Source organism: Muntiacus reevesi, chromosome 12 (genome assembly GCF_963930625.1).
Source record: "Muntiacus reevesi chromosome 12, mMunRee1.1, whole genome shotgun sequence".
Classification (NCBI taxonomy): domain Eukaryota; kingdom Metazoa; phylum Chordata; class Mammalia; order Artiodactyla; family Cervidae; genus Muntiacus; species Muntiacus reevesi.
The window spans coordinates 28,228,549-28,249,501 of NC_089260.1; the positions used below are offsets into that span (position 1 = coordinate 28,228,549).

Here is a 20,953-nt window from a genome sequence, read left to right on the forward strand (position 1 = left end):
CACCCTGATATCATAGCAACTTTTGCTTATCTCTATCACTTTCCTTACTGTATTTTATTTAAATATTCCTTTCAGGTGTCTGCATTCATCTTTAATTCATAAGGTAAAAACTGTCTACATGTTATTTTCTATGTGAGATTTAGCATATACTACACATTCTACAAATGTTTGCTGAATTGTTACTGGCTCCTTGCATTCCTTATGAAGATCAATGATGACTAGATTGAATGACAACCTAATCTGTAGCTATATGCTTTGATAAAAATAATGGCATATTTTGTCTTTGGAATTTTTGAAATCAAATGTGAATTTTGAAAGTATTAGAAAAGTATGTCTAACAGAAAATGCATATATGTATGAATTAAGGCAAGAATGTTTTTGTGTTTTCCTTCACGTTCTAAGGAAGTGGTATTATTAGTAATTTGGGGGACTGTTGTAGCAATTTTATTGGTTTGTTTCAGTTTTATTTTTCACAGGAAATAGTGATCTTTTATCATTAGCAATTTTATGCACATGACACATCTCCATTTACATTTATAGTGTATATTCTTTATCACATAGGATATAGGAAGATCCATTATACATATTTTAGGTATCTTACTGAATATCTTTTGTGATTATACTACTATTTGAGCATAAAGTCTTTTAAAATTATTTTGATTCAATTATTTAAATTACTTATTGAGGTTTTCCTGATAAATTTCATTGCTGCAGTAGATTCTGAAAATCTGTAAAAACCACTGAGACAAGCAGAGACATTAACTGACATTTGTATAAATCCCAAACAAATCAACAGTAAAGAAAATTATCTTTGCTTGAAATACAAAACTTTGCTATAAATAAAACTTTAAATAACATTTGGAAAATACATTTTTATTTTTATGTATCTAATCATAAAGCACCAAAAATAAGATTCTCTTTAAATCAAATACATTAATGAATTAAAATTTTATTTAGGTTCCAGGGAATTTTGACATTAATGATTTGTTCTGAGTGTGGTTTCTGTGAGACAGTTACATGGGCCACTATTGATAATGATTTTACAATATTATTAATTTTTCTCCCCAATTCAGTTTTACTGGTGTCTACTGTCTTTTTCAGCAGCCCACCCACACTAATGATTTTGTTATTTACCTTCAAATTGAGTGCTGCTACTTTCTCTCTGTCAAAGTAATCTTCACACTGTCAATTTTGTTGGAATGAATTCTATTAACTCTTTCAAAGATGACTGTCCTTTTGTTTGGTATTTGCTATAAGGCTGACTACTTCTACATGCAAGCAAAATGCTGTATGCTTCATGGTCTGACACATAGACTTATGAAGTTTCTAAAAAGTTGAGGGTTTAATCTTTGGCATAGTATTTCTAATCATGGACTCCTTTCTTATCAGTTTCAGAGATCAAGCTTTCTGCAGCCTTAGCAATTTTTCAGACATTTTTTTTTAGGTTATTTTCTTCAGAGAAGCTCTAATGCATATCCTCTCCTCAAGTGATCTTTTCCTATTAAAAAAAAAATACACAGCACAAAAATCCTTTTAAAAAATTCCCCAAACCTGCTCCATTTAAATAAAATTTAGTGTTCAACATGTTTTTCCTAAAATTATTACCTGCTGACTAAAGTCTTGTCTACAAATGGAATTTTACAACAGCCTATTTAGTCTTTTATGCTTCATATTTTTGTGTTTTCTAGAATTTCAGTGTAAAGCTGTTCAATATTTCAGAATTCTCAACATAACATTTGATATACTATAGCCCTTCTGATAATTCTAATAAATAGCACCCATTTAACAGGTGTAAAAATCACAATAACTCAAGAAGTTCCAAGTAAGTTTCTGAAGTTGTGTCATTTTCTCTTTACATAGATGCCCTTTACAAGATGCTCAGTCAGATTCCAATTAATTGGAATGTAGCATTTTGGTTTAAGCATTTTTTAGGTAACCTGTAGTAAACAAATAAATGAAAATTTCACTGTTTCATTCTTTCCTTTGAAAGCATGTTTTCCTTGTATTTTTTTTGTCTGCATTTATGAGTGAAGTTATAATAAAATGCAAAGTAACATGTTTAATGATTTAGAATCTTTCAGTGATACATACATAGTGAGCAACATAGGTATAAATGGAAATAATAAACTTTAAAGGGAAATATGGCTAAAGCTGAACTGGCTCAAGGTATGCACTTATTTTGTGCTTTTTTTCCAGCCTCTTTAATAAGTTTGTCATTATCATCTGCCCCATTTTCTACAGAAGTCTAGAAATACCTAGAAGTCATACCCTGGCTGGTTTGAGTCTTTAGATATGTTTCATTTTCCATATTAAGTACGTTTTATTAATTCCAGACTATAAAATGCAAAATATATGATATGAAAATTCAGACTATTTTGTTTTCACTTTATTAGAAGTAGGTTCACAAAAATAGAGAACTCTTTTATATTATTTTAATGCTAAATCGTCAATGCCTATAACAATGTGTAGGACACACTAATGTATTTGAGTTTCCATCTCATGCATAAGAAATATAAAATGAATAAAATAAATCTGAATAATTGAGTGCTTAAGTACTAAACACTCTTTTCCTATTATCATGTGACTCTGTGAAATAATTAGTGAAAATGTATTTATGAGTTAGATATAAGTGAACAAAAATAAGTCTTTCTCTCCTAAATGTGCTAAATTTGCATGCTAGAAGAAATACAATGAACAAGAAATGGAATCTTCTCTCAAGTTGCTTACAGTGTACCAAAGGAAAGGATATGCGTATAAATAAAGTTTTGAGTAGACAGGACAAACTTCAGTCAAAATGTATTATATATTCTAGATGATACTAGAACCACAGGTTTGAGATTGAATTAGTTGAATGTAAGAACCCTAATGATGAGATCTTTTTTTGTTAAGATTATATAGCATACTTTCTCACTATTTTTAATCCAAAGGATTTTCTCACACTTGGTAAAGAAATAATGTGTGTCTTGATTTTCAAGAGTCTAATTTGGAGATTCAAGAACAGGGCATGGAAACAAAAGACAGAGAGTTGGAAGTATGAACCAAGTGGTTGCAAATCCTTAAATTGTCAAAATTAAAACTGATCTGGAATACATGGACTGAAGGGAAAATCAAAGCCCTAAAACTCAAATTTAAATTCTGATAAAACTTTCTTTCTTAGAAGAAATAACCATTAGAGAAGCAAGATCAATATGACCCATTTCAAATACAGTGTCTGAATCCGTTTTGTAGATTTTAAAAGTACTGGATAACTACATTTGTTTGGCAAATGATATATACTTTGGCAGCCTCATACTTTGGTCACCTGATGCAAGGAGTCTACTCATTGGAAAAAAATCCTGATTCTGGAAAGATTGAGGGCAGGAGGAGAAGAGGGTGACAGAGGATAAGATAGTTGGATGGCATCAATGACTCAATGGACATGAGTTTAAGCAAACTCCAGGAGATAGTGAAAGACAGGGAAGCCTGGTGTGCTGTAGTTCATGGGGTCACAAAGAGTTGGACACACCTTAGTGACTGAACAACAATGAACAACAACACAGCAGATAAGGCAAGATGAAGGTTTTCCAAGAACTTTGATTCTAAACTTTTTTGGAAGACTGTTAAAACCACTAAGAATATAGTGAAATTATAGACACTCTCCTCAGGGGAAAAATAATAATGATTTACAATTTTGTGCATTTTTTGGAAGGTCATAGACCTCTGAGATCTAGAACCTATACCAGAATAGTGTTCTTAATAACACTGAAACCAGTTTTTAACCATCGTTTCACACTTGCATAAAATTTTAATTGTTCTAAATTCATACCTATACAAACTGGTGGGCTGGGCTGCCAGAAGTATCGATTTTCTACCTGAATGCAGGTTATTCTTTCCTCTCCTTGAAGTTCATATCCTGGGTCACACTGAAAAACCACAGTGTCTCCAGGTTCTCGTCCATCCCCATTTCGAGTTCCATTCATAGGAACCCCTGGGTCACGACACGCAGTGGCAACAGAACCTGTGAAAAACAGTAACAAACTTTTAGTTTTGATGTCAACCAAAATCAATTTCGAAGTTCCAGTCCTCATATTTGAGAGGTTTCTACATGTCTACATGCTTTAAAAAAAAATAACTTAAGAATGCCTGGGTTGTAATTCCCTGTGCTATACAAATATATCCTTGTTGCTTTATAAATGAGGTATAATTCCCTGATGGCTCAGCAGATAAAGAATCCGTCTGCAATGTCAGAGATGTGAGTTCAATCCTTGGGTCAGTAAGATCCTTTGGAGGAGCAAATGGCTACCCACTCCACTATTCTTGCCTGGAAAATCCCATGGGCAGAAGAGCCTGTTGGTCTACAGTTCACAGGGTCGCAAAGAACTGGACATGATTGAGCATGCACATATATTGCATATGTAATACACAAAAATTATCCATGCTGTACATCTGAAATTAATATAACATTGTAAATCAACAATACCTCAATTTGATAAAAAAATATTGCTAATTTTTAAATACCTGCATAATAAATACTTTTAAATTGTTTTTTTCATAAATAATTTATTTAACTTGCTTCAAGCAGTAACATGACATTTTAGTAGCTAAATAATAAATCTACTCAAAATTCATTAGTTTGATGCTCTGTGAGAGACATTGTGAGAAGGATGAAGAGACAGCTGCAAATGAGAAGAATATATTTGCTTGGTCTATATATCACAAAGTGCTAGTATCTAGAATATATGAAGAACTCAGAACTGGGGGGAAAAAAAAGAAGAAAAAATCGAATTACAAAATGGGCAAAAAACATTTTAATAAAGGGGATACCAGATGGCACATGAAAAGATGTTCAGCATCATTAATCATTAAAGAAATGCAAATTAAAACCACAATGAGATACCTATCAAATTAGCTAAAATTAAAGAAAAAAAAAATGGCAACACCAAATGCTGGGAAGATTCTTAAAAAAAAAAAAAGAAAATGAGTTACACATACACTTTAGGTAGAAATGTAAAATTGTACAGCCACTCTGGAAAGATGACACTTTCTTGAAAAAATAAATATATGCTTACCATGACCCAGTAAGTGTACACTTGCATATTTACTCCAATGAAATGACAACTTGTGTTCACATAAAAATTTGAACATGGATGTTCACAGGAGTTTTCTTTGTCAGAACTAAAGACTAAGAGGACTTCCCTGGTGGCTCAGACAGTAAAGCGTCTGTCTACAATGCCGGAGACCTGGGTTCGATCCTTGGGTCAGGAAGATTCCCTGGAGAAGGAAATGGCAACCCACTCCAGTACTCATGCCTAAAAATTTCCATGGACAGAGGAGCCTGGTGTCCACGGGGTTGCAAAAAGTCAGACACTGACTGAGCGACTTCACTTCTTCTTCAAAGACTAAGAACAAACCTAATGTCCTTCAACAGGTGAACCATTAAACTAAATTCATACCATGGAATATTGCTCAGCAATGAAAAAAAGAATGCTGATACATAGTACATTTTAGGTGTATCTGAAAGCAACTATGATGAGAAAAAAAATACAATAGCCTCTACTAGGTAACATTCTTGAAGTGACACAATTACAAAGTAGAAAAACAGATTACTAGTTACCAAACATTGTAGGGGGAGGAGATGGAAGGAGGATGACTATGACTATAAAACACTCAGAAGAGGGATCTTTGTGATGGAATTGCATTGTGGTTTGCCTCTGGTGGTGGTGATCAAATCTACATAGAACTATATAAACAAAATAAACATACACCCACAAAGGAGCATATGTAAAATTAATGAAATCTGAATAAGGTTTGTGGATTGTATCAATGTCAATTTTCTAGTTGTGATATTGTGCTATATAGTTATACAAGAAAGTGCCATTGGAGGGAATTGGGTAAAAGATATACAAGATCTCTATTATTTCTGACAACTGTATAGAAATCTAAAATTATCTAAATTTTAGTTTAAAAAATCATTAGAGGAGAGTGGTATGGTACTACAGGAAAACAACTGTTCTTTTATTAATATATACAATATATGGCACATTTAATAACATAATTAACTACATCATACAGGTTAATGGAATAGGAACAGCTTAATTATTTTGAATTACTACAAAGCAGATTTACCCTAAAGCACATGATAATTAAATATCAAGACAAACAATTAACTTTTTCATTTAAGCTATTATTAAACTATATTCATAAATGTAGGTTCAGTACTTATATACATTATTTTTTAAACTGCATATTAAAGTACAAAAATTGCTGGATTACAGACACATAACTAGTATTCATTCATTTATTCACTAACAATATATTCCAGGCATTGTGTTGGGTGCTAGGAATACAAAGGGGAAGTAAGCAGACACAAAACTGAACAGACTTTGAATTGTTCAAACTGTGTAATGTGGCACCTATGAACAGATTGTGTTGCATACATCCCTAGTAGGTTAATAACCAGGCACACAGGTAGGTAGGTAGCTATAGATAGATAGATAGATACATACATACATAGATACATAGTTTCATCAATATACCAAACAATCTATTTTAATCCATCAGGCATTCTTTTTGTAGCTCATCTGCTTAATACACATACATACACAACAAAGAAACGAGAGGATCTCACATAAATATTGCAATGTTTTGACTCTCCAAGTCATTTGGGATCAAGGGGACCATATCAATTTAAAAAATAACAAGGACTCTAATATTTGTGGTATGCATAAAAGCTGAAATGACAAAAAAGTGATTTCATATATATATATATATACACAGAGGCACACACACATAATCACACACATATATGTATACACACACATATATAACATACACAAAATAAATAGAACAAATTGTTTAATATATCTTGGAAAGAGTGAAAGAAAGTTATTTTTAAAGGGTTACTTTTTAAAGGGTTACTTTTTAAAAAGGTTACAAAATGTAGACCACAAATGTCATTTTACCTATCACTTAAATTAAAACCATGTATCATTATATACATCATCAGCAATCTTACAGTTTTGCTTCATTGTACTGATAAACTAGCATTTCTGAACAACGACCAAGGACAAGGACTTAACATGTATAATTCATTTCATTCTACTAACAACCCAATCAGTCAAGTGCCATTATTATTCTTAAATATTTTAGAGGTGCAAAAACTAGGAAGATTAAGTAACTTTTTAAATATTACAGAAATTAGAGTGCAGAACCAAGTTTACACCCCAGTTAGTCTGGTTTCAGAAGTCAAATTTTTAAATAATACAGGAGAATGTCCTCTTCTACCCGTTAACTGTCCTCAAGGTACAATTTCTTTCTTAGTTAAATATAATAAACCTCATTAAGAAATTATTAAAAATACAGAGAGTACATCCATAAACAGAAATGCTATAGTGTGCATAAGCGTGTCTATTTTAAAATATTCGAATGATCTTTTGAGTTATTTTTAGTTGATAATAGAATAAAAATCGAACTCATATGGGAGAATATGGAGGGAAGTGGGGCAGGGGCATGGTTCAAATTTCCAAGTGGATTTGTTCTCTAATACCTATCAGTGTTCCTTAGCAGAACATCCATCAGGCATCACAGGGTCTGGCAATTACAATCTTTTAATATTGATAGACACTTTTTTGGTAAATTTTTGGGAAAAACTCAGTTATTAAGTTTTTCTTGAATTGCTCTGGGATGGTTTCCACTAACACTAAAACTGATCTATGAACTGGCTTTACAATATAAAAGTGGATTGGGATGTTCTACATATAAGATTTACACTTAGCAAGTTTTCATTGGAAAGGAGTGATATAAATGTAAAATATGCTACAGCTATCAAACTGAAAAGCAGAATGATATAAAAGATAATGAAAACAATTTATTTTGTTGTTGTTTTTATCATTGTTGTTGAGGCTTCCTATGTGCTGGACTCTTGCATCTGCAAAAAACTTGAAGCTTAGTATGAGCATTCTCAAAAGTAAAAATGTACATACAGCAATGTTACACAAATACTGAAATGAAAGCAGTTAGTATAACTGTGGCTTATCAGAATTTGAGAGAAAAAAGATGTTTGGGCCCTATCATCAGATTTACTATGCTTCAGGATTTAAATTGGAACCTGGTAACTAAAATCTGAAGGCTTCAATATGACAGCTAACATATGTAAAAATATTCATTTGCCTTTGGGGCTGGTTGACTTGAAGGAAGAGAGGTGGTAAAACTGTACCATATCTTTTCTCTTAATTAATAAATAAATTAGGAGTAAGATTTTAAAACAAAATAGAGAATGACAGGGTTTAGTAAAAGACCAAATATTTTTCTTCTTGGAATTACTTGAGTTCTAAAGGCAATTAGTTAAATATACACAGACACAATGACTTGCTGTGAATGCTATTGTCTTATTTTTTTTTTTTTTTTTTACTTATTCAAAGTTTACTCTCTATACTGGCTATTCACTGTGTTTGTGGGTAGGCAAAATAACATTTATTTTGGCATCAATCATTTTTGTTTTATATATTAAAACAAAAGCTATAGCCATTGAAGAAAATAAATAGCCATTTAAAACGCCATGGACTGAAATAATCTCACAAAATTAGCATGATTTAAAAGCAATTATATAATATTAGAAAATAGTAAGTATTAGGCATATGTGTAAAAATAGGTTAAGAATCGTTACTTGACATTTATTGTTTAAATTTATGGAACATGTAATTTTCATGATAAATAATTCTCATTTGCTTTTATTTCTGCTCTTTTATATATACATATATATATATAATACAGGGTGTTTTTTGCTATTAAGTATTTTAATTTATCAACTATTTTATATATATAAAATCTAAAAAGCTACAGATTAGAAATAATATATTTGCCACCAAATTATTAACATAGATAATTTCTATTTATTTTCCTAAATTCTTTAGTTCAAATTACTTCAAATTTGACTGCTGAAACGAATATCTGCATTTTTTCTATTAGGTTTAAGTATGACATTCTTGATTTTTCCTAACAAAAATACATAAGGTAAGCACAAATTCTAACAGAGATAAAAGGTCTTAACAACCTTGCCTCATTTGCAATGATATAAAGAAAGGAACATTCTAGAAAGTGCATATAATAGGCTTAAATGCTATCCTATCCAAATAAAGCTTGTATGTAACTTTCAAAACCTAACGAAATTGACAATGAAAAATAACTTCCTTTCTTTATCTTTCCCCCCAAAAGGAATGGACATTTATATTTTGGTTAGTAAAGAATAGGAATTATCAAGTGTTTCACAGCTCTTAAACCAGTTGATTATTCAATAGAAGCTGTAATAGTCACAGGGAAAAGGTATATAAATAGACGAGAATGTGATTAGTAAAGCAATATGTAATATTTATTGGACACTTGCTATCTTTTAAACACTTGTACTATGAGTTGTTTCTCATTGGATTCACAAGAAGTCTGGACACTATTATTATCCATATTTTTCCAATGAGAAAATTAAGGCTTAAAAAAGATAACACTGCTCTATATCACATAGCTGTTTAGAGTAGACAAAGTGCCCTATGCACACATGAGACCATAACCGAGGGACATTTCTTAAGTAAAAATGATAGAACCTTTGTAATAAAAAGTACTGAGACTGTGAACCATAGTATGGAGCACAAGTGAAATCATGACTTCAGTGGAAATTTCTAAAATATGTTCAGTTCAGTTCAGTCGCTCAGTTGTGTCCCACTCTTTGCAACCCCATGAATCGCAGCTCACCAGGCCTCCCTGTCCATCACCAACTCCCGGAGTTTACCCAAACTCATGTCCATCGAGTTGGTGATGCCATCTAGCCATCTCCTCATTATTACTCCTTAATGACATTATAAAATCAGAAGAAAAACTACCTTATTTGCCTATCATCCTGATAGGAGAAATAAAAAAACCTACATATTTAATAACATTTAACTTTAAATATATTAATTTCTTACTTAAATTGCACAGATATTAACAATGCAGTCTTATTCACAGAATTCCATTGGTATACATTGTGTCAAACTGAAAAAAATCTGTTTATCTAAGAAAGAGATATATGTTGAACAATTATATGCAACATGAATGACAATTAGAATCGATACCAATAAAATAATGATGATTATGATTATTGTCTCTATTGAGAGCACATATTGTACAAAACACTTTACTAGAAGCTAAATTTATATACTCTTAGACTAAAACACAAATCCTATGAAGTATAATTATCCCTATTCTAAGTGAGTAATACAAGCTTCCCAACATATTATGTGCTTATTCTTAGCAGATGTGGAATTTGAACTCAAGAAACAGCAGGGCTCCTAAGTATTACAGTATACGGTCTCATTACAAATCTACCACATTACCAGATAAAACAATAAAAAGGCATGCCCTACTAACGGAACTTTGACAGTTGTTTCTTAATGAAAGAACTGGGCCAAAAAGTTAGAACTAGTTCAAAACAGAAAGGCAAGAGCAGTTTATAACCCATTTCTTGTTCTTGATATTTCACTATAAAGGGAAACAAAAAAGAAAGACTCAGGGTTACTTTGTAGGTATTATTAGAAGTAATAAAAATACAATTTAACCTGCTATATGCTGAATTTGGGCTTCACGGGTAGCGCTATTGGTAAAGAATCTGCCTGCCTGCCAATGCAGCAGACCTAAGAGTAAGAGATCTGGGTTCAGTCCCTGGATCTGGAAGATCCCCGGGAGGAGGACACAGCAACCCACTCCAGTGTTCTTGCCCGGAGAATGCTATGGACCGAGGAGTCTGGTAGGCTACAATCCAAGGGGCCACAGAGAGTTCAACACAACTGAAGCAATAGTACATCACACAGAATGCCAAATTTAGCCATGTATGTGCCAAATGGTATTAAGTGATTACAGTAACAAGGACATTTCCCTCCAATTGTTTTCCTCATTCTCTCTCTTCTTCCTGCTTTCTCTCTCTCTCTCTCTTTTTTTTTTTTTTTTTTCCAGAATTCTTTCCTTACGGTTCTTTAAGAGAATAGAAGCAGTAAAGTAGGAACACCCTCACTGAATCTCTGGCATCTGTACCCACATTCTCTGCTTCCTCTCCTGTTGCAATGAAGAAGATGTCCTTGCTCTATGTAAGGCTAACCCTAGTTCTTGTGCTGCAAGGACTTCATTCCTAAACATTTTTCATCTCTTTAATTCACTAGGTTTTCCTTCTGTACTGGGTTACAACCAGTAACATACAAATGTGACTTATAACTTTCATCTTAAATAAACAAACTCTTCATTACATTCCCATCCTCTTCCAATTGTTTTCTTGTTCCCTTTCTTTCTTTAGTAGAACACTTATTAAACATCTGTCCTGAGGGAGATATCTATACAACTGTCTCCAATTTTATCAGCCATATTAATTTATGCTAATTATATATATATGTCTTTGTATGTAATTAAAAAAAGAATTTATATTCAAGTGAGGAAAGTTTATATTAGTATTAATTAGGAATTATTTTTACAATGTTTTCAGTCTTTACCAATAGTCTAAATACACTGAAAGAGTTACATGTATTTATTGTTAAGCAACAGGGAACCTAATCAAGTCAAGCTTTGCTACACCCTATGGATAAACAGTCCTCATATATAAGACATTGAAGAGAATCTTGCATAAGAGTTAAAAATGGTTCATCAAGTAAATATGTGTGAAATGAATGAATGAATGAACCAAACTATAGTTACTTCAATGTATGTTTAAGCTTTATTTATAATTTAGGATTCATTTCACACTGGGAAACATTTATTCCAAGTGAAGTAACAACATTTATATTACATTTTAATTTGTGTTACTCTATATGGATAACCTGAGGCCATTTTTAGAACAATATAGATAGCACTAAATACTACAGAAAATGACCGAGTTATCACCATTTTTATAACTCATCAGTACTATAAATATACTTCTGACTTTTCATTTTACATTTGTTTTCATCTAATTTAATTAGAAATGTGCATTTCACCTAAAATGGTCCTAACTAACACATGCACATGTTTCAAATATATTATGGATGATAATTCAGAAATAACATTTGAATTACCATCTTGGTTACCCTGGGCTAATTAATACTCCAGTTTTCTTATGGCATTGCTTTGTACAACAAAGAAAAAATACACTAAAATCACTTAGAAGTTCTTGCATGTCCTTTCTGTTCAGAAAGCTGATTTTTTGGTATAAATTTGTTAATCTCAAGAACTTTTGGAAAGCCTCAGATTTGATACAATTGGATGAATAATACTATAAAAAGCAGAAGAAGTATACTATAGTAAGAAAGGGAATGAAAGATGATGCTGTGAAAGTGCTGCACTCAATATGCCAGCAAATTTGGAAAACTCAGCAGTGGCCACAGGACGGGAAAAGTTCAGTTTTCATTCCAAGCCCTAAGAAAGGCAATCCCAAAGAATGCTCAAACTACCGCACAATTGCACTCATCTCACATGCTAGTAAAGTAATGCTCAAAATTCTCCAAGCCGGGCTTCAGCAATACGTGAACCGAGAACTTCCAGATGTTCAAGCTGATTTTAGAAAAGGCAGAGGAACCAGAGATCAAATTACCAACATCTGCTGGATCATCGAAAAAGCAAGAGAGTTCCAGAAAAACATCTATTTCTGCTTTATTGACTATGCCAAAGCCTTGGGCTGTGTGGATCACAATAAACTGTGGAAAATTCTGAAAGAGATGGGAAGACCAGACCACCTGACCTGCCTCTTGAGAAATCTGTATGCAGGTCAGGAAGCAACAGTTAGAACTGGACATGGAACAACAGTCTGGTTCCAAATAGGAAAAGGAGTACATCAAGGCTGTATATTGTCATCCTACTTATTTAACTTATATGCAGAGTACATCATGAGAAATGCTGGGCTGGAAGAAGTACCAGCTGGAATCAAGATTACCGTGAGAAATATCAATAACCTCAGATATGCAGATGACACCACCCATACGGCAGAGAGTGAAGAGGAACTAAAAAGACTCTTGATGAAAGTGAAAGAGGAGAGTGAAAAAGTTGGCTTAAAGCTCAACATTCACAAAACTAAGATCATGGCATCTGGTCCCATCACTTCATGGGAAATAGATGGGGAAACAGTGGAAACAGTGTCAGACTACTTTTGGGGGCTCCAAAATCACTGCAGATGGTGACTGCAGCCATTAAATTAAAAGACACTTACTCCTTGGAAGGAAAGTTACTACCAACCTAGATAGCATATTAAAAAGCAGAGACATTAGTTTGCCAACAAAGGTCCGTCTGGTCAAGGCTATGGTTTTTCCAGTGGCCATGTATGGATGTGAGAGTTGGACTGTGAGGAAAGCTGAGTGCCAAAAAGTTGATACTTTTGAACTATGGTGTTGAGACTCTTGAGAGTCCCTTGAACTGCAAGGAGATCCATCCAGTCCATCCTGAAGGAGATCAGTCCTGGGTGTTCATTGGAAGGACTGATGCTGAAGCTGAAACTCCAGTACTTTGGCCACCTCATGCGAAGAGTTGACTCATTGGAAAAGACCCTGATGCTGGGAGGGATTTGGGGCAGGAGGAGAAGGGGACGACAGAGAATGAGATGGTTGGATGGCATCACTGACTCGATGGGCATGAGTTTGAGTAAACTCCGGGAGTTGGTGATGGACAGGGAGGTCTGGTGTGCTGCAATTCATGGGGTCGCAAAGAGTCGGACATGACTGAGCGACTGAATTGAACTGAAGAAAGGGACATTGATCAGATTGCCTTAGTTTCCTGAATTTTGTCTGCCTCGTCAGTAAAACTGACATAATAATTTACCTGACCGATTTAGTATTAGAAAAAATCTTACAGTATTATTCTAACAATTACATTGCATAATTGAAAATTATATGATATGAAAATGTCAATTCTAAGAAATAGACCAGTATATTCTACTATTCACTGTGTACTCTAAGAAGTAGTTGTATATTTTGCTGCAATATGTCAAGAAACTTCAGCAAGGTCATGGTCCAAATTTGGTATTCACAAGGCCTTATACTGTTCTCTTCAGTTTTATTGCCTTATACTTTTGTATTGACTAAGAAATGACACTATATTCTCCACTTCACTATCAATAAGGAAATCAAGCTGAGTAATAGGAATATTTAACCTGGAAAGAATCTCATCGAGAATCAAATCAATCAGAAAATATTTGACATGCAGATGGTAACCTAGAGGTTGATTTCACCCTGGAGAATTCTGCCCTTGATTGAGTCCATGATTTGTATGAGATCCACCAATTTTATAAAGAATGTTCAACATCATTATTAGGCCTACACTCTGCCAGCTACTCAGCAATGTGGCTATCTTTAGAATTTCATTATGTTTCGGAAATACCTAATGATATGGCAAATAAGGTTATAGTAAATGACAAGATGACAGAGATATTCCATTCATGGGATGCAAAAGAAACCTCAAAGCTAGTGTTGTAGTATACTTTCAAGTACTTTATATAAACATACTGTAAAAAATACATATTTACTCATTTATTCACCAGGTAATTGTTGTAAACCCACTAGAAGTCAAGTATGCTTGGTATTGGAGATGCATTTTAATAAGATGACCCTGAATATTCACTGGAAGGACTGATGTTGAAGCTGAAGCTCCAATACCTTGGCCACCTGATGCCAACAACTGACTCATTGGAAAAGACCCTGATGCTGGGAAAGATTGAAGGCAAAAGGAGAAGAGGGCAGAAAAGGATCAGATGGTTGGATAGCACCACCAACTCAATGGACATGAAAATGGGCAAACTTCAGGAGATAGGAACAGGGATGCCTGGCGTGCTGCACTCCACGGGGTTGCAAAGACTCAGACACGACTCGGCAACTGAACAATAACACCTCCATACCACCATAGATTCTTGTGTTCTAATATGTGGACAAAGTAAGGATAAAATCACTGGTATAATGTTTTTTAAATCAAAAGTCATGTTAGATTGAAGACTGTCAAAGGAACCTAGTACCTTACTGTACCTAGTACCTTACTGAAGACTGTCAAAGGTACCTTACAGGAAATGACTTTATAACCAAGATTATAAAAGATTATGTGCTATGCTTAGTAGCGCAGCTGTGTCCAACTCCTTGCGATCCCATGGACTGTAGCCCGCCAGGCTTCTCTGTCCATGGAGATTCTCCAGGCAAGAATACTGGAGTAGGTTGCCACGGCCTGCTCCAGGGGATCTTCCCGACCCAGGAATCAAACTGGGGTTTCCTGCATTGCAGGCGGTTTCTTTACAAAGGATTATATAAAAGTCTAATTTGAAATTGAATTTCAATATCTGGAGATTAACAGAATTAATTAGCAAAAAAGCAGATAAAGAAACATACAAATATTTTACATAGTTCCTACTGATAGCACATAATACCAGTATGTTTTTAATTTTACATTACAAAAAATTCCAACACAGTCAGATTCATTTAACATATACTACCAGATGTAATGCCAAGTTCTGGTTATATAAATATTAATAGGGTAACATCTTGTCCATCAAAGGAACATAATCTAAGAGGGATAGCAGATATGTATATGCTTTTAATATAAAAAAATGTTTATTAAAATCAGGTAACATTTGTCATACAAAGTGAAAAATTGTGGGCATGAATTAAAAACTAAAAGTGATTTAAATTATATAATTAAAATATGTATTGACACAATTTTACATACATGAACTTTTCAAAATAGTTATCGATATAAAAATTACTAAAATAATTTCTAAAAAGTTAAAATGCCATATATCTATGCACACAAAAGCATCCTCTTAACATGAATTAATTAAACATTAGAAATAAGAGAAGCAAAATAATCATTTGTGGTACATGTGTACATTCTTTAATTGATTTCTTTAGACATATTTAATGTCATTTTACTCAACCCATTCCAGTATGCTTGCTTGGAAAATTCCATGGACAGAGGAGACTGGTGGGCTATAGTACATGAGGTCGCAAAGAGTTGGGCATGACTTAGTAACTAAACCACCACCACCACCAATGCCATTTTACTTTTTTTTTCTTAAGTATATAGTTTTCAATACATTCTCATTTTTATTGGCATTGTTAAAGCTATTTCCAATATATTTTAAATTATTGGTATGTCAACAAATGTCTCCACAGACTATAATATTTTTAATTGAGAAAGCTTTCTCTTTACAGGTATTGAGGTATCCAGTAAGCATAGAGCTAATTCTTTGAAATAGAGGAAAGTTTCAATTTGACTTTATGTCATAAAACAATGTGTAAATATTTCCGCTTAAGTATTTTCACAGGTATTAAATCTTTACTTCTTTTTGGACACCTTTCTTTGATAAAAAAAAAATTTCACAATATAAAACTTACCAAATTGCTTTAACTTATGATTTTTTGAAATATTTCACTTTTGGTTGTGTATGAAAAACAGTGCTTCAGATACAAATGTTCCTAAGACTGAATGACAATGAGCAGCAAAAGCAGAAACTAGTACTGATATACTAAAGTTTATATATTTATTTTTGAATCAGTATTTTTTTGTCATACATATTGAAAAGGTTATTCAATTATTTTGCTGTACATAAAAATATTTGTAAATATTTATAAATTTTAATGATAGTTTTATTTTGACAGAATTTACTTGGTTGCAGTTATGAATCATATGTATTCCACAACCAATTGAAAGCTTTTTCTTAATAAGTGCTTTGTTTTTATCATGAAGTTGCATGTCACCAAAATTTATATTTGTACTATTATCACAAAACAAAGTTTATCCTTAATACTATAATTTTAATATATGCCCTTTGTCTCATTTTAAAAAATATTTAAAAGATAATTGTTTACTTAAAAGTTAAAAAAAAAGTCATGTGCTGTTAACATAAATAGAACTGAGATAAGTGAAAACAATTGCCCAAAGGAAAGAAGAGAGAACCGGAAGTACATCATTGCAAGGTTCTTACATTATGTGTGAGGCTGTGCAATAGAATTTGATAGTAGACTTTGATTTAAAAAATTGTATGCTATTAATATTAGAGCAAGTACACCCCCACCTCCAAAATGTTTAACTAATAATTTAATAGAGGGGGAAAACGATGGTGGAAATGCACAGGTGGGTCCAATAAAAACTGATTATCAATATGGTATGGTAGACAAACTCAACCATAACGATTAAATTATGTGTGAATGATCTAATGATTTAAAGACTATAATTAAAAGGTAGAAATCTTCAGACTATATTAAAAAGAGGACTAAAAAGTGCTATCCCAACCGTGTTCTATTTAAACTGGAAATGTACTGTAAATATAAAGACACTGGCAAGTTAAGTGGATGCCAAATAAAATAAAATGCAAACACTAATTATTGATATAAGATATTTATATCAAGCAATGAAAACTTCAAGACAAGGAAAATTGCCAGAGAAAAAGAAAGCTATTTCATTGTAATGAGTCAACTTATTAAGAAGGCATAGCACCTCAAATGTAAACACCTAGCAACAGATATTCATAATACACAGACATGATATGGCATGACAAGATAGAAAGAGTAAATAGGCAAATACACAGTTTCAGTTGAGTGTTTAAACACTGCTTTTTCATTAGTATATTAAAAAAGAAGTAGACAAATATCAAGAATAATATACTACACTTCAGGCATAGTGTTATCAACCAACTGTATCTCATTGCTATTTAATTCCAAATAATGGCAAGTGTACATTCTTATCTTTTCAAATGCACGTGGCTCTTTGTGACTCATAGACTGTAGTCCACCAGGCTCCTCTGTCCATGGGGATTCTTTAGGCAACAATACAGGAGTGAGTTGCCATGTCCTCCTCCTTGTGATCTTCCCAATGCCGGGAATGAACCTAGATCTCCTTCACTGCAGGTAACCTTTTAATATCTGAGCCACCAGGGAAGCCCAAGAATACTGGAGTGGGTAGCATATCCCTTCTCCAGGGGATCTTCTCGGCCCAGGAATCAAATCAGGGTCTCCTGGATTGCAGGTGGATACTTTACCAGATGAGCTACCAGGGAAGCCCAGAAACACATATGCTAGACCATTAAAAAAAAGTCTAAATAAATTTAAAATTGCTATTTGGGAAGTTCTTCTGCTAAGGAGGCTGGCATGTTAACACTTTCCACATATGCAGAAGAGAATTTAGAACTAAAGTGATGAAATTAGTTCAGTAGAGTCTTCATTTGTTCTAGATGAAAAATGATGTTTTTTTTTAAACAGATTTATATGTTATAGTTTTCACATGGTTAATGACATCACTATGATTCCCACATATGTTAACATATATTGTGTGCAAGTTGTATTTTCAGCATTAATTTTCTTTCAGTTTTAACTGAGAAGTTATTGGGGTTTTTGATGATTAGCACATTAAAATTTAAAAAGCATGATGATTAGCAGACATTTTGAGGAAGTTGTACAAAATCCTTAGTATGTAGATAATAAAAGTTTAAGAACAATAGAGTTAAACTGAATAGGTATCTCAACAGCTTATCATATTAAAATTTGTAGACAATTTGTTCCTAAAATAAAAATACCAAGGATCAGCATCTTAAAATATTAATATACTATTAGGTCTGAATCACATGTTTTAATATCATATATATTAAATTCTCAATCAAAATATCCCATCTTTTCCATGAGGCTAACAAGTTATTAGGAAAAATTGGTCTATTAATACCAATGATATCAGAGTCCCCAGGATAAATCTAAAACCAGGGAGAAATTTTATTTAGGAAACAATTCAAACAATCAATTTTTTTTTAGGAAACATTCAAACAAAAAGAACATACCTATAGTAGTTAGATACTTTAACAAAATCAACTACCTTATTTAATATATCAGGTAATTTAAAATGACAGATTTTGTCAGTGTATTATGACTCCCAATCACCATTTAATTATGTTTCATATTTTAGAATATAAAATGAGCCCCACTCCAAAATGTTAATATAACACAGAAGCCAAGAAAGTTTCATTTAATTCTGCATTTTACTAATTACTTGATTGTACATGAAAATAACCAATCCATACATAATTTACCTGCTAAAATTATTTTTACAACTTACATAAATATGTTTTATTGAAGTGGGATCATGTGGGATTCCTTGCTTGTTTAAAATGTGTTTCTGGATGCACTAAGATGCTTTGATTCACAAATTATAAAAACAAAATATTCTTCTAGATCCCTTCCTGCTATCGTTTTGAGGTCAGTTTCAGCTTTTGCAATAATAAGTTTGTCTGACCTCCTTCTTAATCTCGGCTTGGACTCTCATCACTGCAACCTTCAGGTGAACTTTCTTTTGTACGTCATGGGTCATGGTGTAATTAGCTTTCTTAAGAAATGAATATTCAGTATACACTTTCTCCTTAAATGTGGAGTTTAAATAAGGCCACAACTACCATAAACATTTATTGTAAAATAATAAAACAGTATTTCTATGATAAAATAAATTATTGTTAAAATACCCCATAAAATAAATAACAAACACATTCATGGCAAAGACATTCAGACTATAGCTTTATAGCACAGCTGTTCACCTTCTACTTCTGTGTGTATTTCAAGAATACATTTTCCTCACTTATCTGGCTAACTCACGTCCTGACAGCTTTATGTATCTTTCAAGCCATAGATTATGACATAACTTGCTGTTAAATAAAAGAACTGGTAAGGCAACAGCATCAAAAACTTCTCCCACTACATTCCAAGGTCAGAATGGGTTAGACATTATATCTGAGAAGATTTTCATTTTGTCCTCAAGTGACCTATATGTTACTCATGAAAAGAAAGTTTAAGTTACCTGAAATCCACAAAAGACTGGAAAATAGAGATGGGTTTGCAGAATATTTATCTTTCAAAATTAATCATGCATTATAATTACTCTGGGCATTGAGAATATACCTCACACACTACTAGATGAGATCAAATACAAAGATGACAGCTAATAAATATACCTCAGCTATTTTAACAAAAATATTAATAATGATATTTTGTTAAAAACGGAAAATACAGCCCAAATGCCAAACTAGTCAGGATGCCTGGAAAAGAGGCATAAATCAGAACTGGCTTGGGCAAACTAGGTTTATATAGCCATTCTAATATAACACACACATAGTATCAGGGAGCTGCAGATATAGAAGTGACTGATTCTGTCTAGAAGTTCATCAGTAATGAAAGTATCATTTGACCTGGGCTTTGGAAAATGACTAAGAATTATGGATTTTTTAATGTGGACATAAATGTACTAGGAACATGGAAGAAAGTTTGCAATAGAACTGGAAATGTGAATGGCCAATGTCTCCTCAGGATGGTACAGTTAGACAACTAGATGTATGTAACTGAATAGTGAGGGATGAAGCTGGCAGGTAATTTGGGTGCAAATTGCTTTAAACATAACTTCACAATTTTAAATTTATGACTTTGTAGCCATTAAGAAATTTTAAACAGAAGAGGAATGTCTGATTTATGTTTTCAAAACATTAGTCAGTTGGAAATGTAGACAAAAGCCTAGCTACAGATAATGAAGTGAGTGGCTATAGCAATGCAAGCAGTAATAATGAGGATGGGGACAGATGCAAGGGCACCTTACAGTTCTTTAAGGCCAGAGACACCAACCTCTCATAATTAAGGAATCCATCTCCTTGAGAATTTTCAACAGTTATAAGTTTTGGGCCTTGGTATCTTGTATTATCCAGCAGGGGCAAATTCTTAACAGAGAGGTTAAAAGTGAAGAATATAGAAAATGCTCTGTCAAAATCAACTATTCTGTGGGCAAATGACAGCATGATGTCCTTCCTGAGGAATTAAAGTGGGATGAGACAAGCAGATTACAAATTTTAAGTAGGGAATGTAGAAGGTGACTGCTGAGAACCAAGGACAGAACATAGGACAGCATTAGGTGGCGATGTCAGACTTAAGAAATTCCGATTAAGCAAAAGTGTCTTGCAGACTATAACACCAAGTGGCAAAGTGACAGACTATAAAGA

At 33.1% G+C, this 20,953-nt stretch overlaps 1 protein-coding gene across 3 annotated transcripts in view; it reads right to left on the bottom strand.

Moving 5' to 3' along the window:
- Positions 1–20,953, bottom strand: part of CSMD3 (CUB and Sushi multiple domains 3) — a 1,308,014-nt gene that overhangs the window by 292,706 nt on the left and 994,355 nt on the right. For all 3 annotated transcript variants that reach the window (XM_065902671.1, XM_065902670.1, XM_065902669.1), the window contains one exon: positions 3,806–3,997. In XM_065902671.1, coding sequence (XP_065758743.1) covers positions 3,806–3,997 — 192 coding nt within the window. The remainder of the gene's footprint in view (positions 1–3,805; positions 3,998–20,953) is intronic.